The sequence below is a fragment of the Corvus kubaryi genome, unplaced genomic scaffold, assembly GCF_017639235.1.
Source record: "Corvus kubaryi isolate FWS band 111438036 unplaced genomic scaffold, C.kubaryi_AGA036_p1.0 37209, whole genome shotgun sequence".
NCBI lineage: Eukaryota > Metazoa > Chordata > Aves > Passeriformes > Corvidae > Corvus > Corvus kubaryi.
This window is the reverse complement of record NW_024581060.1, coordinates 472,950-497,181: the sequence shown is the minus strand read 5'-3', so window position 1 is coordinate 497,181 and position 24,232 is coordinate 472,950. Positions and strand designations below refer to the sequence as shown.

The 24,232-nt window shown below is 64.4% G+C and overlaps 1 protein-coding gene across 1 annotated transcript in view; it reads left to right on the top strand.

Annotated features, from left to right (window-relative positions):
- Window positions 1–21,925, top strand: part of FOXO6 (forkhead box O6) — a 36,884-nt gene extending 14,959 nt beyond the window's left edge. Inside the window, exon 2 of the mRNA XM_042022486.1 lies at window positions 17,277–21,925. Within this exon, the coding sequence (XP_041878420.1) occupies window positions 17,277–18,689 (1,413 nt within the window). The 3' untranslated portion in view covers window positions 18,690–21,925. The remainder of the gene's footprint in view (window positions 1–17,276) is intronic.
- The last annotated feature ends 2,307 nt before the right edge of the window (window positions 21,926–24,232 follow it).

The following is a 24,232-nucleotide window of genomic DNA, read 5'->3' as shown; positions in this document are numbered from 1 at the left end:
CTCAGGAGGGGTTAGGAAGGCGCTGCCAGCAGCCGTGACCGCGCTCGTGGGGAGGGGAAAATCCCATTGAGGCGCTAGTGGAGCCGCGGGAGAGGCCAGGGGACGGTCACGGCCGGGGACAGCCAGGCTGGGGACGGTCACGGCAGGGTCCAGAGGGCTCTGGGAGGGCTGCAGGGGTGGGATGGAGGTGTGAAGGGAGGCGAGCGAGGAGCGAACAAAAGCTGCATTGAGTGACAGAGCCCGGCCGCCAGCGGAGCAGGAGCCCGGCCAGGAAAAACAGGGCCCGGAGCGGGGAGCACATCGTGTCCCTGGCTGCGGCCGCCGGGGCTCGGTACATTCTGTAGCGGAGGAAGCTGGCGCAGGGACGGGCTGGCTCGGGCCGCCGCGGCGCAGCTGACCCGCGGGGAGCGGCACGGGGGGCTCCCCACCGGCGCTGCAGCCCGACCCCCGCGCTCGGGGCTGACCGGGGTAACAGGGAACGCCCCGAGCCCGGCCGGACCCTCGGGGGTGCCCAGCCCTGGGTCAGCGGTGGGAGGAGGCGGGGGGCCGGGGGCCGGGATGCAGACAGCGAGCGGGCGCCGTGCCCAGGAATTCGAGGATGGTTTGCAGGCGGCGCTGCCCGGGCAGCAGCGGCTAATTCAGGCTAATTCAATTACGGCTCCGTGTCACGAAGCCGGGGGCCGGCGGCGCGTGGGGGCGGCTGGGGGCCCCGCGGGGAGGGGTGGCCTCTGAGGGGCTGCCAGGTCCCCCCGACATCGGCGGGATGGGGGTGTCCTGTCCCCGCCACCTCTGCGGGGAGACCCCCGGCGGGGCGCTGTCCCCAGGCTGGCACCACCGGCAGGTGCCTGCAGCTCGGGGACCCCCAGCTGGGTGGTGCTGAGGTGTGACCCCGGGTGCTCAGACCCCTCAGGATGGGCTTCCAGGGGGAAACAGTCACGAGAAGCTGCTTTCCTGCAGGGATGTGTGACTTCCCATCGCTTCCACACCTCCTCCCTGTGCTTTGCCATCTTCTGTCCTCCTCCCCAGCATCTGCCTCAGCCCTGCTGCAACCCCCAACTCCCCGGAAGACCCTAAAACTAACATCCAGGGGAGCTGTGGATGGGTTCAAGCCCCTGGGTCCGGGTTCAGGGCACTGTCACTGCAGTTCCGAGCTGGTTTGCTCTGGTGCTCCGAGCACTCGTTCCTCCTGCCCGTTTTTGGGCATTGTGTGACACCCTCCCGCCCAGACACCTCTTTTTGGTAGTTTTATTTCCAAGTGTCTGATTCCCCTGACTGACACACACACCCCCACTGGCAGTGTGGACCTGGGGAAGGTCCTGGGGCCACGAGCTCCTGCCACGGTGATGGCTGATCCCACAGCCCAAAGCATCGCTGCCAGTTTTTTAGGGGGTGGATTACTGTGGGCTCTTGCTCCGGAGAGACCCATCAGCAGTAGAAAACAGTCCTGAGGATGCTGCAGGGCCTGGCCCGGAGCAACTCCACTTCCTCCTCGCTGCAGGAGGGCAGCTGGTCCCATTGCCCGGGGACTGAGTGGCCCCGTGGGGCTGTGGCAGTGCGGGGTGGATCGGGATCCTCCCTCGAGCGCCACCGGGACCGGCTGCCTCGGCAGCTCTGGCTGATGTAATTTTTGCCATTACAGGTAAAACTGCTCCGCCTCGGGTGGCAAACTCCCCCAGGGCAGGGAGGAGGGGGTTGTTGTGTTCCTGTTGCTTTGCAGCAGCCTACAGGGATCCCGCTGCCTCCCCAGGGTGGCTGCCTGCTTCCCCTCCCCCTCCTTCTCCTCCTCCGCCTCCTCCTCGTCCTCCTCGGGCTGCCTGTGCTGGCTGAGTCCTTCCCAGAGCTGTGTTGGGGGGCAGAGGCTGCACCACGCGTTGCCCCCACCCCGGCAGCCCCTGGCTTGTTACCCCTGGTCCTGCTGGGTTTGTGCCTGGTCTGGCAGCATTCCTGCCTCCCGCTGCCTGCCCCTGGGGAGCATCCCTGTATCCTGCCCGAGCCGGTGCAGGTGCAGCCCAGGGACCACTGCAGTAGCTGTGGCTGTGGCTTTCCTGCCACCCTGAGTGATCAAACCGCGCTCGGAGGAGGAGACACCCTGCCCAGGGTAATGGTGCATCCCTGGTGGTAGAGTTTGGGACATCAGGGAAAATCCTGGGGCGTTCCTGGTGCTTCTGAGCCCTTGGAGGGAAAAGCAGAGGCTGTGATCGAGCTGAAGGAGACATGGGGATGCAGAGCTCTCCCTCCCTGGGGTGAGCTCGCTGCCAGCCCCTGCCCGTGGGCCGATGGGGGGGCTGCAGGCAGCGGAACGTGTCCCTCGGTGTTGTTTTGGGGAGACCCAGGGTGGGGAGCAGGGAGCAGAGTGCTCAGCCAGAGCTGGGGCGCAGTGGCTTCTCTGTCGCTGCTCCACCAGCCCAGCAGAGCAGCCCCAGGTGGGGTGGCAATGTCCCCAAGGGGAAAGTCCCCTGCTCATTGCCTCACCAGTGCCTCAGGGGGATGGCAATGGGAGGGCCAGCCTCAGTGCCCCCAGGGCACATGCCACAGGGCAGGAACCCTTTCGATGAAGCCAGGGTGCACTGCCAGGCCCCCACCCAGCACCCACCTTACCTGCAGGATGTCGCCTGCTGTTTCCCTGGCAACGGCGATGGCATCCCGCACACCTCGGGCAGCGTTTCCCTGCATCCCCTGCGATGTCAGCCCTGTTTCCCGGGTAACCCAGCATCCGGGAGCTCCGGCAGGCAGGTACTGGGGGTCCCCAGCTGCCTTCTGCTGTGCCCAGCCACGCGCCACCTGACAGCCCTGCTGTGGGGGCCCATGGTGGCCTTGGGTGGTGGGGACAGGCACGATCCTGGCAGGTCTGGGGGAGCAGGCAGCCCTGCGTGTCACGACAGAGCTCAGCCCACACTCTGCTCACTGCGGGTGCCTCGTGGGTCTGCCGGGTGTGGGGAGCCATGGGCAGCTCGGGGGTGGGAGGAGAAGCAAGGCTTGGGGCTGCTGTGCCTGCACAAAGGGCCGGAGACTGGCTCTGGGCTTGTGGGCAGTCAGCGTTCCCAAGGGGACAATAGCCAAGGGGTGCTGGCAAGTGTCCAGGACAACTGGTCATGCCTGGACTTTCCTGGTCACCTCGGGGTAACTGGTCTCGGCAGGAGGGCACTGGTGAGGTGGGTTCAGCATCCCAGTCCAGGCTGGAGCTGGGGTGTTTGCCTGCGGCTGCTGATGCCCTTCATGCCATGAGCCCATCCAGGGGTCAGTGCACTGGGCAGAAAGTGTGCCCCGTGCTCTGTGAACAGCTTTGCCCCGTCCCACTCCAAGTGGGGCATGTCCCTGTCCCCTGCTCCCAGTGCAAGGCATGTCCCCCACTCCCAGTGCACATCTCGAGGGGACCAGGCACCCCCAAACTCCGCGGCATCAGGGTTCAGTGCTGGCTGCCAGGGCAGGGGAGGCCGGGAGCCTCCAAGGATGGGCAGTTCCAAGCGCTTTCTCCAGCAGTGGATCCAGAGCCAGGAAATTCCCTCACTGAGGCGGCAGTGTCAGCCCTGCCCGGGGAATGTGCTTGGATGAAATCGGAGCCTGCAGCCAGCTCTGGCCAGGATTTCCCCGTGGATCCTGTGCTCTGCCCCGTGTGCTGGGCTGGGAGCTGAGCGCAGGCAGGAGCTCCTCTGGGGCGTTTTTGGGGGGCCATGCTGGCAGCCAGCCCCTCTCCTGCACAGACCCCCTCGGGAGCACCACCCCTGCCAGCCCCGAGGAGATCCAGCCACCCCATCCTGCCGAGCCCCCGAGCAGGGCAATGTCCCGGGGGTCCCCCTTTTCCCACCCACCGACGGGGCTGTGCTCACAGGGTGCAACCCCACGAGCATGAGTGGGTTTGCCGGTGATATCAGGGGTCTGTGGGGTGGTACCAGGAGCCCAGGAGGTGACAACAGGGATCTATGGGGTGGCACCAAAGATCCATGAGGTGACATCAGGGGTCTGTGGGCTCAGCCACAGGAGTCATGGGCAGAGCTGTGCTCAGGGGATGCCTGGAGGCTGCTGGGTGCTGGCAGTGCCTGGGGGCATTGGGGTGCGGCAATCTCCCCCCCGGGAGGATTTTATCCCTGGCACAAGGCCCCGCATGTTCTGGGGCACGGGGGGGCTTCAAGGCCACCCTTGGGCAGCTGCTGAGTGTGGGGGAAGCCTCCCCTCCTCCTCCTCCCGGCTCCCTGGGCTGTGAGTAGGCACGGGCTGGTGGGACCCCAGCCCGGAGCTGCGGGGGCAGCGGGGGTGTCTGTCATTAGCAGGTGCAGAGCAAACTAAAATAAAGGGGTCAGCTGAGTCATGGCACAGCTGGCAGGGGGGGCAGGGGACACGGGAGGGGGACTGGGGATGGGGGGCACTGGAGGGGCACAGGGGGCTGTGACTGTGGGTGCCCGTGTGCAGGGTGGTGCACGCTGTGCCACGAGGGTGTGACTGGAGCAGTGTGTGACACCCCGCTGCAGGCTGGGGACATCCCGGGCAGGGCTGGTGCGGGGCCGCAGGCTGTTCTTTCAGCCCTGCTGGGGAAGGGAGGGTTTTCCATCTCCCCTCCCACAGCACCTTTGCCTTGGGCTCCTGCCCAGGAGCCCCCCGAGCTGTGGCTGCCACCCTGGGGCACTGCAGTGGGTGCTCCTCGGGGCACAGCAGGGATGGACTCCCCATCCCTCTTCACCCCCAGGACCCTACACAGGAGCTGTGAGCCCCTCACCCCATCTGCTGTGCCAGTGACCCCTAAGACCGTCCTCCTCGGAGAGACCCCCCAGGGCACCCCAGGGTGCCATCACCCGCTCCGTGGCTGGGAAGGGTGGATGTGCGCAGTGGCCTGGGCTGGCCCGGGGGGAACAGCAGGTGGCCACGGCAGGGCTGGCTCCTGCAGCACCGTCCCTCTCTGCCACCACCCCCTCGCTGTCTCAGTTTCCCGTGTCTGCCGCAGTCCTGGGCTGGGGGGTGGGACTCAGCATCCCTCCTTCCCACGGGGCTGGAGCTTCAGAAACGTCCCTGGGGCCTTGTGGTGACCTTGCTCCACTTGCGTGACTTTGGCTGGTGTGCGTGTGCCGGGGGGGGTCCGAGGGGGGTGTGACGTGGGCTGGTGGCATGAGGGGTCTCCAGTCCCCCCCGGCGTGTCAGAGTCTCTCCCAGCAGGGTCTGCGTGCGGCTGGGGCTGCACAGAGCAGCCCCGAGCACAGACTGAGCGACACAAAAGGCTCAGCCCTGCTGGGAGCGCCCATCCCCACACGTCTCACCCCGGGGTCTGCGTGGGTGTGAGGCAGCTGAGCCCCCCTGTCTGTGAGGGACTGGCAGGCAGAGGGACCCGGGGGAGAGCGCTGCTTTCCTCGGGCTGCTCTGGGGTGTCTGATGTCTCTCAGATGTCGTGGCAGAGGGTGCTGCACTCGGAGGCACCTCAGCTGTGACAGCATCTCCTTGTGGGGCAGTGGCACACGGATTGGGACCTTCGGGCTGGCCCAGGCCAGGAGGGGCATCGGCATGAGGCCACTTCCTGCTGTGTTTCTGGCCGTGCAGGGACATGGTGACACCGGTGACAACTCGTGCCACTGCCTCCTTGTTACCATCCCTTGCCAGCTCCAGGTGGGCAGCGCTTCCCCCTCTGCCAAGTCGGTGACCCTGGGTGTGCCCCTCCTGCGGCAGCCGGATCCTGCCTGCCCCAGGTGGGCTGTGCAGGGGACATGGGTCTCCATGGGTGCCCTCCACCTCCGGGGCACAAGTGCAAAAAATTAATGTGAAAGTGGAGAAAAGGGAGTTATGTGGGGTTTTCATGGAACCATGTCTTGGGTTTGATGGGACCTTAAAGTGCCACCCCCTGCCATGGGCAGGGACACCTCCCACTAAACCAGGATGCTCCAAGCCCTGTCCAACCTGGCCTGGGACACTGCCAGGGATGGGGCACTTCCAAGGATGATTTGGAGGACTTTGGAGGGTATCAGGATGTGCTGGCATGGGGGGCTCTGGCTGGAGGGCTGGCTGGGGGCAGCTGGCCCTGGGGGAGGGGCTGGGGCTGGGGATGTGCTGTGCCACGAGGCTGAGTGAGGAGGGGGCTGCAGCCACGGTGTATGCCACGGTGTGTGCTGCAGTGGGCTGGGCCGTCAGCACTGAACAGCAGCTTGGGCACAGCAGGGACAGCCCAGAGCCTGCCGGGGTGCCATGGGCTTGACCAGATGGATTTGACCCCACCACTGGCTGGAAACTGCTCCTTACTTTCAGAGATGTTTTTTAAATAGTGCTTCCTGCCACGTTTCTGCACAGCAGGTCCCCGTGGTGAGGATTTTCTCCCTTAGAGGCATCACTGAACCCTCCCCTGCTCCACCCCCTGGGCCTAAAACCTGCAAACTGGGACAAACATTTGTTTGCTTGAGCAACTGGGATTTTTTTTCTTGGAATAAAACTGTTCCATGAAGAATCTCTCAGCCAAGGGCATTTGGTGGCGGGGATGTCCCTGCTGTCCTCGTCCCCATCCCCTTCAGGGCTGAGAGCCCTGAGTTCTCCCAAGCCTTTGCCATCTGTGCTTGCTGGTTGTGGGGTGAAATCTCTTGCAGGAAGAAATTCCTCCCTGGGAGGGTGGGCAGGCCCTGGCACAGGGTGCCCAGAGAAGCTGTGGCTGCCCCTGGATCCCTGGCAGTGCCCAAGGCCAGGCTGGACATTGGGGCTGGAGCAGCCTGGGACAGTGGGAGGTGTCCCTGCCCGTGGCAGGGGGTGGGATGGGATGGGCTTTAAGGTCCCTCCAACCCAAACCAGTCTGTGGTTCTCTGATTCTACTTGAGAAGCAAAAGGCACCTTTCCATGCATGGCCAAAGCAGCTCCTCATCTCCAGGAGCTGCCCTGAGGGCACGGGGAGCCTGGGCCAGCTCCTGTGGGAGTCCTGGTGGGACACAGCTTTGCTCCGTGGCCCCTTGAAAGCCCCGTGGCTGGAGCTGGAGGCCACGGCACAGAGGGAGTCGGGGCACCCCCGTGGGGCTGCTCCCAGGGGTGACGTGAGGACGTGGGGCAGGCGGGGAACCGCCGGGGCAGAGCGAGTCCCTGGGGAACACGAGTGCCCCGGTGCCTGGCTCCGTGCCCAGCCCTCCCCCTTCACTGGGAACGGGCCAGCGCCGAGGCAGCTCCCAGGCTGGAAATCAGGACAGCCTGCACGGAACAGACAGGGGAGGATGGAGCTGGACTCGCCCCGGGGCTGGGGCTGCTGCTGCTGCTCGGCTCGGGGGCTGCGGTGCTCAGTGCGCTCCCACGGGACAGTGGCACAAGGGTGACACGTGGCTGGGACCTGCGTCCCTCCCGGGTGGCCGAGAGACCCAGAGACGGTGTTTGACGGCACCCCACAGGAGGGTCACCTCTCCTGGCTGTCAGCATCGCTGTGGGTCATGGGATGGTGCAGGCTGAGTCCTGCTGCTTCCCTCTTCCTCCCGCGGGCGGTGAGGAGGAGGCGGCCGGTTTCCCTCCTGGGAACAGCCAGCTCCTCTGCCTGCAGGGGTTGGAACCCCCCGCGGGGGCTCAGCATCCTGCTTGGGGCACCTCCTGCATCCCTGGGGTCTCTCGGTAGGGTTTGATGTGCCTTGCCTCAGATTGGGAGCAGCTCTGGGTTCTCCCAGTGGGTACAGGCAGGACTGCCGGGGGGCACTGGGGCACCCGCTGTCCCCAGGCAGCCCCAGCCCCAGTGCCAGCAGCGGGGGGGCAGCCAGCAGGGAGATCAAGAGGTACCCGAGGAAAAGGGAGTGCGGCTGCTTTAATGATTTGGCTGCGGTGAGAACTTGGTGTGGAGGAAATTGAACCCAGGGGAAAAAATCCTGTAATTTCATGCAAAAATTACATGGCAGCTCCGGGTGATTTACTGCAGCTATTTCGGTGGCCAGCTCTGGGGTGTCATTAGAGCGTTACGGGGTAAGTGACTGCTGGTGCACAGGGTCTTCCCAAGGCAACTGGCCCGGCCTCACCTGTTGGAGAGGGGTCCAGGCAGCCAGGGAGTGCTGAGGGTGCATTTTGTCCCCAAAGGCGGGGGGCCAATGTCCCTTAGCTGGGTGTAGGCACCTTGCAGAGCATCCCTGGCTGTGGTGGCACCTCAGGCAAGCTGGGCTGCTGGGGCTGGAGCTGCTGCTGCAAAGGGAGGGGCAGAGTCCGACCCTGTGCTCCCCCCTTGCTCAGCACCCCCTGCCCCACAGCCCACCCTCAGCACCCCTGTGGGGCTGGGTAAGAGCTGGGCGGGCGGTGGGATCTGGCACAAGTCCCCAGGGCGGTGCTGTGCCCGGTGGCACTGCAAGGTCCCCATGCCAGCTGCCCAGGGCAGGTGGCCCAGCTGCTTCCAGCTCTGAGGGAGAGTGGGCAGCCATGCCAGGGCCACGCAGCTGAAATGGGCAGCACATCAGCTCACCCCCCTCCCCTCTGGTGGCATTCCAGGGCAGGGATAGAGGACATGAGGGGGGCGGGCGGGAGGTGGGCAGAGGGCCTGGCTGTCCCCTGCCTCCTGCCAGCTCTGCAGTGGCACCTGCAGCCTGCAGGCAGGGAGCCCATGGCCAGGGAGGGTGTGAGACCAGCCCATCACCGTGGCACTGGGGCCATGTCCCTGGGAGGTGCCTGGTGCCAGGCTGAGCTGCAGCTGGCTTCTGGGTGCCCACAGCTCTCAGGGGCTCCTGCCCGCTGGCAGGGAGCAGGGAAAGGCTGGGCTCTCCCAGAACCCCCCCCAGCCCCACAGGGGGATCCCCAGCTCCCCAGCCCTGCCCGTGTCCCCAGGAGGGAGCGTGTGCCTTCTCGTTATCCACAGCCCTGCTCTGATCTAATGAGCCCTTTGGGGAGCACGTGGGGCAGGAGAGGGTCCCGGGGAATTCACAGATGTGGTTCTGCACGCAGGGTGCACGGGGATCACTGCCTTCCCCACCGCCCCCGGGCTCCTCCTCTGCCCCTTTGGGTTACCCCTTCAAGGGTGGACAGTCCCAGCAAGCAGGGCAGCACAGACCCTCGGGGAGGTGGGCCAGGACAGGGCTTGGGGCGGACACTGGGATGATGGGACCTCTCCCAGCTGTGCTGGGACCAGCCTGGGAACTGCTGTGGCTGGAGGAGAGGTCACACAGAGCCCCAGCACTGCCAAGGCGGGTTTGGGGCTGTGCTGGCCCCATCAGGAGAAGCCCAAGGCAAGGGGTGTCTTTGTGGGAGCTGGATTGACTGTGCAGGTGTTGCCCCAGCACTGAAATCTCTCAATACCAGTCTTGATCCTGTCTCCATCCATCCATCCATCCATCCATCCATCCATCCATCCATCCATCCATCCATCCATCCACCCATCCATCCATCCCTCCCTCCTCCTCCCCCTGGGCTGAGGTGGCCCAGAGCTCCAGGAGCATTTGGACAATGCTCTGAGGCACAGGGTGGGATTGTTGGGGTGTCTGTGCAGGGCCAGGAGCTGGGCTGGATGATCCTGGTGTGTCCTTCCCAGCTCAGGACATTTTGTGGTTTTCTGACCCCTCCCCTGAGCCGCCTCACTGGGACCTGGTGGCCGAGCTGGTGTGAGCCCCACTGACCACAGTGGGATGTAGAAAAGATGCTGGTGCTGTGTCTGTCCCCTCTGGGCTGCAGGGAAGAGCCACTGCACAGGGATGGGCTCTGCAGGTGCTCCCTGGGCTCTCCCCAGGGCAGGGAGGATGCTCCTGGTTTTGAAGGGGACAGGGAGTGATGGCAGCTGGCTAAAATAAAGCGGCTGCCATGGCAACAGCAACAGTCCCAGTGCTGGGAGAGGGATGCTGGGCCGTGTGTGCCACCTCTGCCACGCTGGCACTTTGGCTCCAGCCTGGGCATGAGGAGTGTCCCCCTGTGGCCAATGTGCCCTCTGCCAGCTCCCTCCTGGCTGGGGGGTGCAGGGGGGTCTCACCCCTCTGTGCAGCCCTGGGTGCTGATCCAAGCACCCCCCATGGGCTGGCAGCCCCTGGGACTCTGCCAGGGCAGGGGCACAGAGGCTGCAGAGTGCAGGTGCCCTGGTGTCCCTGGGCAAGGCCTGTGGAGCGAGTGCTGGGCATGGGGGGCTGCTGGGGGGTGTGGGGAGTGGTTTGACTGGTGTCACTCGTCTCTGGAGAGTTTGGGATCTGCTTGTGATCAGGAGGGGCAGGGAGGCACGAAGCCAACTGTGGAACAACCTCAGCTGCCAAGTGCACAGCAGGGGTGAGGGGCAGCTCTGTGCCAGGGGGTGCAGGTGGGCAGCACTGGGGGTGCATTGGGGGCTGCACCGAGGCTTTACTGGGGCTGGACCCACTGGGAACCACCGAGATGTGTGGTGGAGATGGGCCAGGACCAGCACGGGGCCAGGCAGGGAATGGGCATCACCCCAGGGACCTGTCCAGTTCCGCAGCACCTGTACTGGTTCTGAAACCAGCCTGGAGCCCAGGCGGCCACAGCCAGGCTCTGTCTGAATTTGGGGGTCGGGATGGGGCTGGCGAGTCCTGGTAGAGGACCGCGGTGGTGGTTTCCTACCTGGACCTTCTCCTCCAGGAGAGGCCGGTCTTGGACTCGCCATCCCCCAGCCCTGGGAATGGCAGGAGGACGTGGGCAGGGCTGGCACAGCCTGGGCCCGTGATGTGGATCCCAGCCCCGCTCCCGCGTTCCAGAGAGCGGAGCTTGTCCGGACCCACACGGCATCGCGGGTCTGTGTGCCCCACAAAGGCAGCGCTGGGCCCCTGGGGGGGTGGCACAGGGGCGGCACAAGAGGGGCCGAGGATGTTCAGGGAGGGGGCTGCAGCACGGGGACCCGCCAGCCCCAGCTGTCCCTCGGCCCTGCGCACACCTCGGGGTAATTAGCGGTCCCTAATGAGCTGTCAGCGGTGCTCGGAGCGCGGGGGCGAGGCGGGGATGCTCCGGCCGTGCCGCCCGGGGCTCCTCGCGTGTCAGCCACCTGCGCCGGGGCCGGGCGGCCGCGGCCCCTCGCGCCTCTAATGGGCATTTGGTTCAATTAGCAGCACGTCAGCCCCGCTCTGCTCAGCCGGAGCGCTGACCCGAATGCGCTGCCTCCGCTCGCCGCCGCCGGCGAGACCCCGCGGCGGGAGGCGGGTGCCGTGCCCTTTCCCGAGGCACCGGGCGGCCCCTGCCCGGCTGCACCCCGGGCAAGGACGTGCCGGGGAGCGGGGACAGCCCCGGGCCCCGAGGGGGACGTGGCAGACGGGACCTGGGCATCAGCTGCTGGTGGGGTGCTGGGACAGAGCGAGGGGCTGGGGGGGGGCTTATGCGGCATTGAGTGGGGCTGGAGGGGCTTATGGGGCGGCCTTGCAGGGGGCTGGAGCGTTCTGGGGTCTGCTGGAACATTGAGGGGGGCTGGAGGGGCTTATGGGGGGGCCTTGCAGGGGGCTGGAGGGTTATGGGGCATTGTCTTATGGAGCACTGAGGGGGGCTGGAGGGGCTTACAGGGCGTTGTGGGGGCCTAGGGAGCTTGTGGGGCATTGAGGGGGTCTGGCTGTGGGCTGCCACAGGGCACCAAGGAGCTGACGGAGCAGTGCAGGGGGTTGCTGTGGGATGCTGTGGGGCACAGCGTGGGTGCTTTGGGGTGGTGCAGAGGGCTGGTGTGGGGGTCGTGTGTGGGGCAGTGCCAAGGGCTGACTGTGGGGCGGCTGTGTGGCTGCAGGGCACTGTGGAGGGCAGCATGGGGGCTGCTGTGGGGCAGTAACACCCCAACAGGCTGTGGGGCAGGGCTCAGGAGACCCCACACACCTGGTAGCTGCTCCTGCCAGCACGGCACCGTGTGCCCTGGGGCAGCGGGGACACGGGGAGCTCACGGGCTGCTCGAAGCACAGGGGCTGTCAGGGTTCACGACGCGGCTGGGTCCCGTCCTTGGGAGCCCGGTGTGAGGCTGGGGGAGCCCTGACACACGCTGGGCTGGATTTACAGCCACCCCCTGCCCCCACCCCAGCTGGCTCCGTGTGCTTCCCCTCGCTGGGCTCGCCCACCCGTGCAGGGAGAGCTGGTGTGGGTCAGGACGGTGTGGGGTGGGCTGGTATGAGTCGGGGCTGATGTGGGGTGGGCTGATGCACCTGCAGGCACGGGAGGTGCTGGGGTCTCATCCCGCTGCGTGCCTTTGGCACAGCACTGGGGTCCACTCCTGCTGCCACGGGCCATCCGTCCCTGTCATGAGCACCCAGGGTGCTTGCCATCCCCAGCCTGTGGGCAGCGCTGCCACATGTGCCAGCTGCCACCTGCTCGCCAGGCAGGCCTGGGCCCCTCTCGGGGTGGCAGTGCCACGGCTGCTGGGCTGCACTCGGCCACCGGCTGCTCTGGGCAGAGTGGTGGCACCAGTCCAGGGAGGAAGGCTGGCCGTGCCCAGGGGACGGTGCCAGGACGCTGCTGGTGCCCACAGGCTGAGCCATTTTTTGGTGAATATGATGTCTTTGGCGGTGTTACCATTGACTGTCCCATGCCACCACCCTCCCTGTACAGCTTCCCCAGGGATAAAGCCCATCGAGGCTGTCAGCAGCCTCTGCCCTCTGCAATATTTCCTCCAACAGTGGCAATTTTCATGTGCAAGAAGTGAATAAGCATCAATTAACCCCTGGAGCCGTCCTTGTGCTGCCGGCAGAGCTCTCGTTAGTGGCCCTGTCCCTGTCCCTGCTTCCTCCTGTCAACGGCGTGAGAATCCCCACCCGCTAACAACCAACGGGCTCCTTTGCTGGATGGCCCAGCAGCCTGGACAGCCAGACAGCCAGACAGCCCCCGACACACCCTGACCGCGGGGGTCTCTGAGAGCAGGACTGTGAGCTGTGGCATGTGTGGGGAGCAGCTGGCATTGGTGGCTTTGCTCGGAAAACTCTTGGTGCTGGGCAGGCAGCAGGGAGGGGTGACAGCTCCGGGACAGTGCAGGGGGCAGCAGAGGGGTGCGGGGCATGTGACAGGGACGGGGAGATTCTCAGAGCGCCTTGTTTGCTCTCCCCAGCTCCGGCCAGGACCTGCTCTTGCTCGAATTGCACACGTTTGCCCCCATCCCGCTCTCCCCAGGGCACGCAGAGGGGTGTTCAGCCCCACTCCCTGCACCCCGACACCCGCGGGCACCCCAGGGCTGGAGGTGGGACCCTGGGACGTGCTGCTGGGGCGGGCATGGGCAGCGCTGCCCGTCTTGGGGGTCAGTACCCGTCTGGGTGGCTCCTTTCGGGGTTCGAGGTTCATCTCGGGGGTCGATGCTCATTTCAGGAGTCCGGCCTCGGGGAATGGCTTCCGGCTCCCACCGCATCATCATCATCATCGTCATCATCGCCGCTGCCAGATGCCCATTGACAGTCAAGTCACTCTCCCAAACAATGGGTCCGGCTAATCCTTTTACAATGGGACTAATTGCTAATCAGACCGATTTCACACTGCCTGTTCCCCTGACAATGAGGCCCGCCGGAGGAGGGCTCCCGGGGGGGTGAGGGGCTCTGTGGGTGCCCACAGCCCCCCCTCAGGCCCCGCAGCAGGACCAGTCCCCGGCAGACGGGCACCGGGATGGCACTGGAGTCTTCCAGCTTGGCAAAGCCTCCGGCAGCTGGTGGCTGGGGGCTGGCACGGGCTCAGCCTCGTCCTGCCCTGGTGCCAGCCAGGGCTGAACAGGGGGTCCGGTGCAGCTGCAGCCCTGGTGCCACCTCCAGCCCGCCCCTCTGCTCCCCAGAGCGTCCCCGTCCCCGCGGCAGCGCTGCGGGGCCGTGCTGGGGCCCGCGGTGCGGGTGTCACCCCTGGCACGGGCTGCGTGTGCCCTCGGGACCGATGCTCCCTGCCCTGTTCGGGGTTTGGGTACCGGGGGCTGCGGGGCCGTGTGGGGCCGGGTTACCAGTGAGGGGCTGGGCCGTGGGAGCGGGGGGAACAGGCAGGGGTGACAGGGGTGACACGGGGACAGAGGGGACGGGCAGGGAGGCCCAGCGCGGGCGCAGGGCATGGCCAGCCCTGCAGTGGTGCAGGTTGCTGTGGGAGGTGCTGCAGGGCAGAGCCGTGTCGTGGGGGCCCTGGGACTGGCACCGTCCTTCCCTGCACCCCCTGCCTGACCCCAGTGAAGCCCCAGCCAAGGCAGCTGCTGTCACGGGGGGCTGCCAGCCCGGATGTCCCCCGTGTGTCCCCACCTGTGCGTCACTGCCGGCGGGGCTGGGGGCTGCGGGACGCTGGGTGCCCGTGGGTGAAGCAGGTCCCTGCCTGCCTGCTGTTAATCAGCGCAGCCCCCGCCCCGCTCCGTGCGCCCCGAGCCGCGGCCAGCCGAGCATGTGGGGGTGCTAATGAGGAGAGAGCCGGGTGTGCTGCACCTTGCACTTAATTGCTGCTGTCTTCTGGCTCTTAATGAAGCTCGGCTGCAGGAGAAGCAGCAGCCTCCCCTTCCCTCCTCTCCCTCGGGCAGCCTGACCCTGCCAGCCCTGTCCCCTGCCGCGGGGGGTGCAGGGTGCCCTGTGCAGACGCTGGGGTGGGAGGGACCCTAGCAGAGGATGCTGAATGTCACCCCCATCTAGCTGTGACATCTCCAAAGCCCAGCCCCTCTCCCCGTGCTGTGCATGGCAGTTCCATCTCTGCTGCACAGGCTGCAGCATCTCCTTCCTCCCGGGCTGAGCAGACCCGGCAGCGCTGGCAGGGAGGGACTGCGGCCATGGGGGGGTCCCCACTCCTGCCAGGGGCCTGGCAGTGCCTGGGCATCACTGCAGCAAGCCCAGCTTGGGCATCCCCAGCTCCCCACTGTCTGTGGGTGCAGGGCAGTGCCGTGGGGCTGGGCTGGCTGGTGGCCCTGGCCCTGCCAGGGCGGTGACAACCACGTGCTGTGCTTCTGTCCCTGCTGCTTGCAGGGCAGCTCGGTCATGGAGGGGAGTTTGGATCATCCTGTGGCTTAGGGAGAAGTGCTGGAGGGGTCAGGGGGACTCTCCCTGCCAGGAAGGCTGGCCAGGGCTTGACTTGCTCTGCTTGAAGGTGGTGAGCATTGGTTGGGCAGCTGTGTCCCAACCACCCCCTGGGCCCCCTCTCCAGCCTTGCAGGAAGGGGTTAATGGCTGGCCCATACCTGCAGTTGCATTTTAAAGATGTGAAATTAAAGCCCGTAATTTATTCTCCCCACACACGAAGGAGCAATTAGTTCTAAACACGGCTTAATCAGTCAGCGCGAGATTGATTTCTGTAGACTTGGATTTGGTGGCTGCTGGCGAGGAGCCAGCCTGGGAGCAATCTCCAAATAAATGAAGTGCAGAGAAGTAAGCCATTACATAATATGATAGATGAGGCTGGAGCTCACTTGCCTCTTCATTAGTATTCCACTGTACTCCACAACAGCACCAAACTTTCTCCCCTGTACCTCGGGTTCCTCCCGCTCCTCGTCCCTCTGCCCCTCCTGCAGCTGGGAAGGGGCTGGGGAGGTGCCTCCCCTCTCCAGCAGCCCCTGGCCAGCCTGGAGCCCTTGGGCAGAGCAGGGGGAGGGGTCTCTACACTGCGGGCTGAGGCTCCTCCCTGGGCCCTGAATCTCGCCTTTTTCCTCTGGGGAAACTGAGGCACAGGGAGCTGGGGTGGCACCCGTGAGCTGCACGTCAGCAGGGAGAAGAGGCGGGTGTCAGAGAATCCTGGAATGGTTTGGGTTGGAAGGGACCTTAAAACTCATCCAGTCCCACCTCTACCATGGGCAGGGACACCTCCCACTGTCCCAGGCTGCTCCCAGCCCCAATGTCCAGCCTGGCCTTGGGCACTGCCAGGGATCCAGGGGCAGCCCCAGCTGCTCTGGCAATTCCATGCCAGCCCCTGCCCACCCTGCCAGGGAACAATTCCTTCCCAAGATCCCATCCAGCCCTGCCCTCTGGCACTGGGAAGCCATTCCCTGGGTCCTGGCCCTGAATCCCTTGTCCCCAGTCCCTCTGCAGCTCTCCTGGAGCCCCTTTAGGCCCTGCAAGGGGCTCGGAGCTCTCCCTGGAGCCTTCTCCTCTCCAGCTGAGCACCCCCAGCTCTCCCAGCCTGGCTCCAGAGGGGCTCCAGCCCTGCAGCAGCTCCATGGCCTCCTCTGGACCAGCTTTAACAGATCCATGTCCTTCCTGTGCTGAGGATCGCAGGGCTGGAGGCAGCTCTGCAGGTGGGGTCCCACAGGAGCCAAGGGGACGAATCCCCTCCCGTGCCCTGCTGGCCTCTTCTCTCTTTTGCTGCCCAGGAAGGGGCTGGTTCATGTCCAGCCTCTCACCGACTGGAACCTTCTCCGCAGGGCTGCTCTCACTGGGCTCCTCTCCCACTCTGTACTCACATCCTCATCCCCTCTCTTCCCCAGGCCAAAGCTGTGAAGGTGCATGGCCCCAGGGCCACCCCAGCCTGGCAGGGACAGCTGGGGATGCTCGTGTTGGGATGTGCCCCCTGCTCCTGCCTCCTGCAAGCCCATCCCTGCTCCAGCCAGGGCGCTGCTCAGAGCCAGGGCTGCCAGCACAAGCCCAGGGCACCGAGTGCTGCTCTCAGCAGGAAACCCCCTGGGGTGCTGGATGTGGGTGAGGGAGCCAGAAGTGTCCAGGGTGGAAGCAGCCCCCAGCCAGTCCTGCTCTGGGCAGGGGGGGTTGTAGTGGGTTTGCAGACTCACTGCTATGGGTTTGTGGTACCTGAGCCTCCCAGGCAGGCTGGGTGTCCCTGTCACCAGAGCCAGACAGGCAGGGAGCCACAGCCTCTCCTCATGGGTCCCCAGTCCTGCTCACATGAGGTGACAGGCATTTGGGGACACCAAACTCGCGTGGTTGTTTTGGGCTGTGATGGTGCTGACGTGCCCTGCACAGGGTATGTCCTGGTGCTGAGGGAGGAGGGGAGCACATCCCGAATGATGCCAGGCAGGGGAAGGGGCTTGGAATCCACTCCAGAGGGTTGGTGCCCAAGGGGATTCCCTCTGCCTGTGGAGCTGGTGGGGAGTGGGCTGGGATCTCTGCAGAGGTGCAGGCTGTGCTGGAAGCATCCCGCGGGATGTGCTGGGCATGTGGTGGGCTGGGGCTGGGAGCGATGGAGAAGCCCTGGACCTGTGCGTGGTCCTGACTCTGCCACTGCATTTGTTGCATCCTCACCTTATCCCTCTGCAGGCTCCTGCCAGGGAAGGAAGGTCCCCTGAGAGCTGGCCCTGGCTGCTGCAGGTCCCTGGGACACGTGCTAAAGACAGAGCTGGGACGTGCAGCAAGGGCTGTGACCCACGGGATGTGGGAGGGACCTGCCAGCTGAGCTCTCCCAGCCCCGACCCCTCTGGCTCAGACAGCCCAAGTGTCCCACGATGCCCCATGCACCCCCCAGCCCCATGGGCGTCCCTTTCCTTCTGGGGTGCTGTCCCTGCTGACCCTCCCCCTGTCCTTGCTGTCCCTGCAGAACTCCATCCGGCACAACCTGTCCCTGCACACCCGCTTCATCCGCGTGCAGAACGAGGGCACCGGGAAGAGCTCCTGGTGGATGCTGAACCCCGAGGGCGGCAAGACGGGCAAAACGCCGCGGCGGCGGGCGGTGTCCATGGACAACAACAGCAAGTTCCTGCGCATCAAGGGCAAGGCCAGCAAGAAGAAGCAGCTGCAGGTGACGCAGGAGCGCGGGGAGGACAGCCCATCCTCCCAGCAGGCCAAGTGGTCGGAGAGCCCCGCGTCCCACGCCAGCGACGAGTACGACGCCTGGGCGGACTTCCGGACGCGGGCCAACTCCACGGCCAGCACGATGAGCGGGCGCCTCTCGCCCATCATGGCCAGCCACGAGCCGGACGAGCTGGAGGACGATGATGGTACCCCCTCATCCCCGCTGATGTACCCCAGCCCCTCCAGCACCATGTCTCCTTCCCTCAGCGCCCGCTGCTCCGTGGAGCTGCCCCGGCTGACCGACCTGACCGGCACCATCAGCCTGAACGAGAGCCTGGGGGAGAGCATGCTGGAGGACCTGCAGGACGGCTACAGCATGAGCCCCTCCCAGCAGCTCCCCCCGGCCGCCCTGCGGCAGCGCAGCTCCAGTTTCACCTTCAACTCCAAGTGCTCCAGCATGGGGGCCACCTCCAACACCTACTGCGGGACCATCTACAGCCAGCCGGCCATGAGCCTCATGCGCCGCCTGCCCATGCAGACCATCCAGGAGAACAAGCAGGCCACCTTCTCGCCCGTCAGCTCCTACAGGAACGCCTCGCTGCAGGACCTGCTCTCCTCCATCTCCTACGCGCACAAGGAGAGCATGGTCCCGGGGGACCTGCCCCTGCCGCAGGCCAGCCCCATGGTGCCGGCCCGTGGCCACAGACACAACCCGCTGCTGTGCGGGGGCGGGGAGCAGGGCTTGTCCTCCTACCCGCCCCACCCGGGCGCTCTCATGAAGAGCAACGCGTTGTACCACCCGTCACCAGCCGGTCACCACCCTGCGGTCAACACCAGTGCCTTAGCCAATCCTGTCAGCCTTATGAGCCTGCCCAGTGACTCGTGCAGCATGGCGGCCATGCCGCACCACGGGCACCTGCATTCCTACGCTAATAACCAAGGGGCACACATGAGCTTGCTGGATTCGCTGCAGGGCCCCTACCCGGGGGCCGTCCACCCCCCCGTGTTGGGCCAAGACAGGTTCCCAGCAGACCTGGACCTGGACATGTTCAACGGGAGCCTGGAGTGCGACGTGGAGTCGATCATCCTGAATGACTTTATGGACAGCGATGAGATGGACTTCAACTTCGACTCGGCCCTCCCGCCGCAGAACGGGCTCAACGTGCCCGCGCTGCCCGGGGGGCCGCAGCCCACGAACCAGAGCTGGGTGCCCGGGTGATGCCCGCCCCAGCGCGGGCTCACCACCGGGAAGCCACGAGGGGAACATTGAGACTAACTTTTTTTTTTCCTTTCTCTTCTGCCTTTGTTTGTTAAGATGGGCGAGAGCCATCGGTCTGAGCTTGAGGTCGAACACGAAACACAAACCGGAGGGTCAAATATTGAGATGGGGGAGGACCCCCAGCCCCATGTGTGCCCGGTCTGCGGGTCCTGCCAGCATCCTCTGGAGGACGCAGGGCAGGTGGGTGGGAGAGGCAGCCGGAGCCAGGCAGATCCAGGGGGGTAGCAGGAAGGGAAAGCCTTTCCAGATGGTCTCAGTGCCCCACAGTGATGGTGCCAGTTGATCTGCCCTTGGGCTGGGTGATGGAGTGGTGATGGCTGGTGGTGTGGGACCCCCCCCGCGTGGGCATCCCCCCTGGGAAGGGACTCTTCTCTGAGCCACCTTGGGAAATGAGTCCTCTGGGTAGAAGTGTCAGGAGTGGGGACCCTGCCCCAGGGCAAGGGGGGCTCATGACCCTCCAGTCCTGGTGGAGATCAGAGCTCTGCCGAGCCCATGGCCCCCGGCCACCTCCACTGCGGGTCCTTGTGTGGCTCCGGGCAGGTTTCCTTAGCGAGCAGTGAGAAGGGGGTGGTGATGGAGGCGGGTGTGCAGCCAGCAGCCCTGGGAGCAGCATCTCGGCAGCCCCCGGGGCCTGAGGGTGCCACGGGAAGGCTGCAGCCCCTGCCCGGAGCAGGCTGGGCATGCTCCAGGGGGGTCCTGCTGGGAGTGAGGGTCCCCCGTGCTGGGGGCTCAGGGGCGGCTCGCAGGGGCGGGGAGGGGGGCGTATTTATTTGATTTCATGCACTCTTTTGCCATTGAGTTTTTGCATTGGAAGCAAGAAAGGGTTGAGCTTAGGGAGAGGAGAGGAGAGAGAGGCCGTGGGCAACGCTGGTGGCGGTGTCCTATCACACGGCTCGTCTTGGCTTGGCCACGGGTCTGGGTGTTGGATGGTGGATGAGAGCTGGGGGGCTGTGATGTGGGTCATCCTCGAGGAGGGGCTGTGTGCGTGTGAGGAGGGAGGGGATGTGGTGGCCAGGCCTCTGGATGCAGTGTGGGGTCCATCCTGCCCCGAGCATGGGTGACCCACATTGCTCAGGGAGGGGCCACAGGGCTCCCAGCCAGGGCTGTGGGGGGTCAGTGGCACCATGCCTGTCCCAGTGGGCTCACTGCCCACCCCTGGGGTGCCAGGAGAGCTGTCAGCAAGAGGGTTGCACCCACCTGCCAGGGGCTGGGGCTCCATGGCGATGGGGACCACGATTCACACGTGGTCCTGCTGTGTGTCAGGACCCCAAACTGACCCCACTGCTCTGTGGAGCAGGAGTGGGCCAGGGATGTTCCAGCCATCCCACACAGCTGCCAGGAGCAGCAGGGTTTTGGAGGGGTCAGGCTGGTGGGCAGCAGGAGCAGCTGGTCTGGAGATGATGGAGGGGCTGGGAGGAGGTGGTTGAGCTGCTGCTCTGTCCTGTGGGGTCTCTGCTCAGCCATTCTTCCTCCTGGGCACCACAGGCTCTCTCTGACCCCCAGCCCCTGGGTGCAGCAGGGTCAGTGCACTGAACCAGCACATTTTCCCAGCCCCGCTGTCCCTGCTTGCCCCAGCACAGCTCCTCTGCCACAGAGCAGGCGCTGGGTCCCAGCCAGCAACAGGGACGGCACGGCTGCCCCGAGTCAGGGCAGGGGGACCCGTGGGTGGGCACCTCCTGCTGCTCTCCTGACCCACATGGCTGTGGCAGGGCGTGACAGAAGAGCCCCATGTGCCACCGCTCATCTTCACCCGGGGCACACAGCAGGCACAGTCTCTAAAGACATTCTTACAAGTTAATTAATTATGTTTACATTATTTGATCATGTACAGAATTTAATATATTCTATTATATATAATCTTTCTTGAATGCTTTTTTAAAAAAGGATTATTCTTTGGTCAGGATCATTACCGCATTCCTTTTATACACCACCTCTCGTTTCAGGCATCTTTCAAATCCTTGGAAACCGATTGCAAATGGCTATTTAATCCCCGACCCCCCAGTTCAGCACGTGGGTGTGAGGGACCCCGAGGCAGGAGGGCAGCTGTGGCTGCCCTGGAGGAAACGGGGGCCTCCGCCCCCCAGAAATGGGAGAAAGGGAAGGGTCCCGGCTCTTCCAGGCATCTGATCTCCAGGCACAGATCCAGCAGCACACCATCACGCCGGGCAGCAATCGGGCATTTGGAGAACGGGCTTCTCCCACGCAGGGGTCCCCGAGCCCCGTCCGGTGTCACAGACACGGGCCGGCCACCACCGCGGCGGGGGAGCCGCCCAGCAGCAGGAGGAAAGTGTCCCCCTGTCCCGCGCCCGCCCTGCTGCCCCCGCGCCCCTGCCCCGCTGCGTGGGCACGGCCCATCGCCAAGCTGTCGTCGTGGTTCGTGACCGTGGGGTTGTCGTGTGTGCGGTGCAGTCGTGTTGGTAACGTCGTGTGTTCAGTCGTCGTGCGGGGCCAGGGGCGGCGGGGGCAGGCACGGACGCCCCCAGAGCGGCTGGGACCCCGGGGGACGGGGTGGCTGCAGAGGCAGGTGGCACAGGCTGGCCCCACTGCGGGACCAAAGGACCTGGGGATGTGGGGCCGTGGTGTCCGGGTGGGCGGCGGTGGTGGAATGGGGGTGTCGGGGCTGTGCTCCGTGCCTGTGCGGCAGGCGGGCCCTGGGGGTGCTGGGGGTGGCTGGCACGGCTGTGCCCCCTGTGACTGCGAGCGTGGGGAAGGGGACACCAGCGCTTTGCGTCACTGTGCAGGGTGGCCAAGGCTCCAGGTTCCCTCTCTGGAAACAGCAAGGCCACCTCATGTCCCACCTCACTCAGCTTCATCCTCCCCTGCCCATCACCCCCTCCCTCCGTTCCCCCACCCCACAGTGCCCCTCTGGGGACCAGGAGCTCCCTCTGCTCCTGCCCTGCTCCCGCCCTGCCCTGCCTGGAGCCGGTGTGGGGGGACACCGCAGGGCCGCCCCGGTTTGCTTCCCCGGCGGTTTTGGGTCCGTCCTTTCCCTCGTATTTATAACTGTACAGACTGGGGGGGAGGGTCTCGGAGGCGTCATCTCTCACACGCATCTATCGTAGGCAATGGTAACTTTCTTGGTTGTGCTATTAGAGTTTGTGTATGTGGCAATGTAAAGAACTGTGTATAGTGCATTGTACAGCATATTTTCATGAATAAAATTGTTTTAAATATTATAAGGTGGGGCTGCTGCCATCAGTGCTTGTGTTCCTGGGCTGAGGGAGGGGGACGGTGCCACCAGGGAAGCTCAGAGGGACGGGATGGTGCCCCAAGTGGAGCTGGGGAAGCTGGGGAGAGTTACCGAGGGGGAGATGTGATGTTTGGTGAAACTGAGCTTGAACCCAGAGCATGGGGGTGGTTGGGCTGTGGAGGTCGTGGAACCATAGAACCATAGAGTCATCAGGGTTAGAAAAGCCCTCTAAGACCAGTGAGTCCAACCATTCCCCAGCACTTCCAACCTCAGCACGAGCCCAGGTTCCCAAGTGCCACATCCACACATCCACATCTTTTAAACCCCTTCAGTGGCTCCACCCCTGCCCTGGACAGCCTGTAGCTTACAACCCTTTCCATGAAGAAACTTTGCTGAATATCCACCCTGAGCCTCCCCTGCCCCAGCCTGAGGCCATTCCCTCTTCTCCTGTCCCTGTTCCCTGGGAGCAGAGCCCGACCCCCCTGGCTGCCCCCTCCTGTCAGGGAGTTGTGGACAGTGAGCAGTTATGGTCTCACCTGGACAGACCTCTGGACATTGTCCTGGGCAGTCTATAAATAAATGTATTTACTGACTTCTACCAATGTTTTCTGAGACACGTCCTACCTCAGGGTCACTGCTGCCCGGTGCAGTGGTAGGGGAGAATGTCCAGCTCGTGTGGGTGCTCAAGCCCTGCACCCCAGTGCCCCGAGCCCCCTTACCCTCTGCGAGGCTCCCTGGGCACAGTCCCCAGCCACTGGCCTGGAAATAGCCTGGAAATTCCCCTTTCCATCTGCTGTTGGAGCTGTTTGGACCAAAACTTCCCCTTCACATGGCTGAATTTATTTCCTGCCCAACCTCATCCCACCCCCTGCCCAGCCAGGGACACCTCCCACTGTCCCAGGCTGCTCCCAGCCCCAATGTCCAGCCTGGCCTTGGGCACTGCCAGGGATCCAGGGGCAGTCCCAGCTGCTCTGGCAATTCCATGCCAGCCCCTGCCCACCCTGCCAGGGAACAATTCCTTCCCAAGATCCCACCCAGCCCTGCCCTCTGGCACTGGGAAGCCATTGCCTGGGTCCTGGCCCTGAATCCCTTGTCCCCAGTCCCTCTGCAGCTCTCCTGGAGCCCCTTTAGGCCCTGCAAGGGGCTCGCAGCTCTCCCTGGAGCCTTCTCCTCTCCAGGTGAGCACCCCCAGCTCTCCCAGCCCGGCTCCAGAGGGGCTCCAGCCCTGCAGCAGCTCCATGGGCTGTTCTGGACTCTCTCCATCAGTGTTATTAGCCCCTTCTGTGATAATCTGTTGCCTGATGCTCCCCTCTCTGCAAATCACATCTGCCCCAGCAGCACCAGTGGTGTCCCAGCAGAACCTCTCTGCTCCCAGTGATCTGCTGGGCCATAGCCCAGTGTGTCCTCCCCAGCACTGGTGGGACTGGCCAGGGGCAGAATCCCCTGCAGGGTCAGTCTGTGCCCACTCAGGACCTCCTACATGTGGTCTTAAACCACCCACCCCACACGGCTGGTTGGGTTTTCCTCTATTTTTTAGAAGAAAACACACAGTGTCCAGGTGATCTGTCGCTGTTCCCATGTCCTCAGCAAACCTCACCTTGCCGGAGAAACTTGTAATCCTGTTTCTAAACAAAAAAAAAGAAAAAAGAAAAAAGAAAAAGAAAAAAACCCCAACAGGAAGAAAGCTGTCAAGTTGGTTTAACAGGATCTGTTTTCCATAAATCCCTGTTGATTGGCATTAATTATATCACCCTTTTGGATTCTCTATTCCTTGCGTTCAGTATCAGCCGTTCCACTATTTTCTCCGGGATCAATGTCAGCCTGACAGACTTGAAATCACCCACGTCGCCCCGTTTCCCCTTTTGAAATATTAGGCCGAGCTCCACTTTTCTCCCAGGGCCCCAGAAATTCCCGTGCACTCCTCACCTGAGCAGAACTCAGCAGCAGCACTGCAGGATGTGCTCCCTGCTCCTGTTCTCCTCCCTGCACTGCAGCCCCCCCGTGCTGGGCATCTCCAGACAGCTCCGGAGCGGAGCCCGTTCTCTGCATCCCGTGCTTGTCCTCCCCGCAGAGGCTCAGCAGAGCTGTGTGCTGACAGCCTGTGCCTGCTCTGCACGCACTGACCTTCTCCCAGTGCCAGCTCCGAATGCCACCACATCACCAGGAGCCCGCCAGGCTCTGCACCCACAGCCCTCATGCAAGCCGGGCTGGCAGCCTGTTGCGAGGGTGGGGTTTGATTTGTGCCAAGAGGTCAGAGGCTGTTCTGGTCTGAAATGTGGTGGGAATGCAGCCT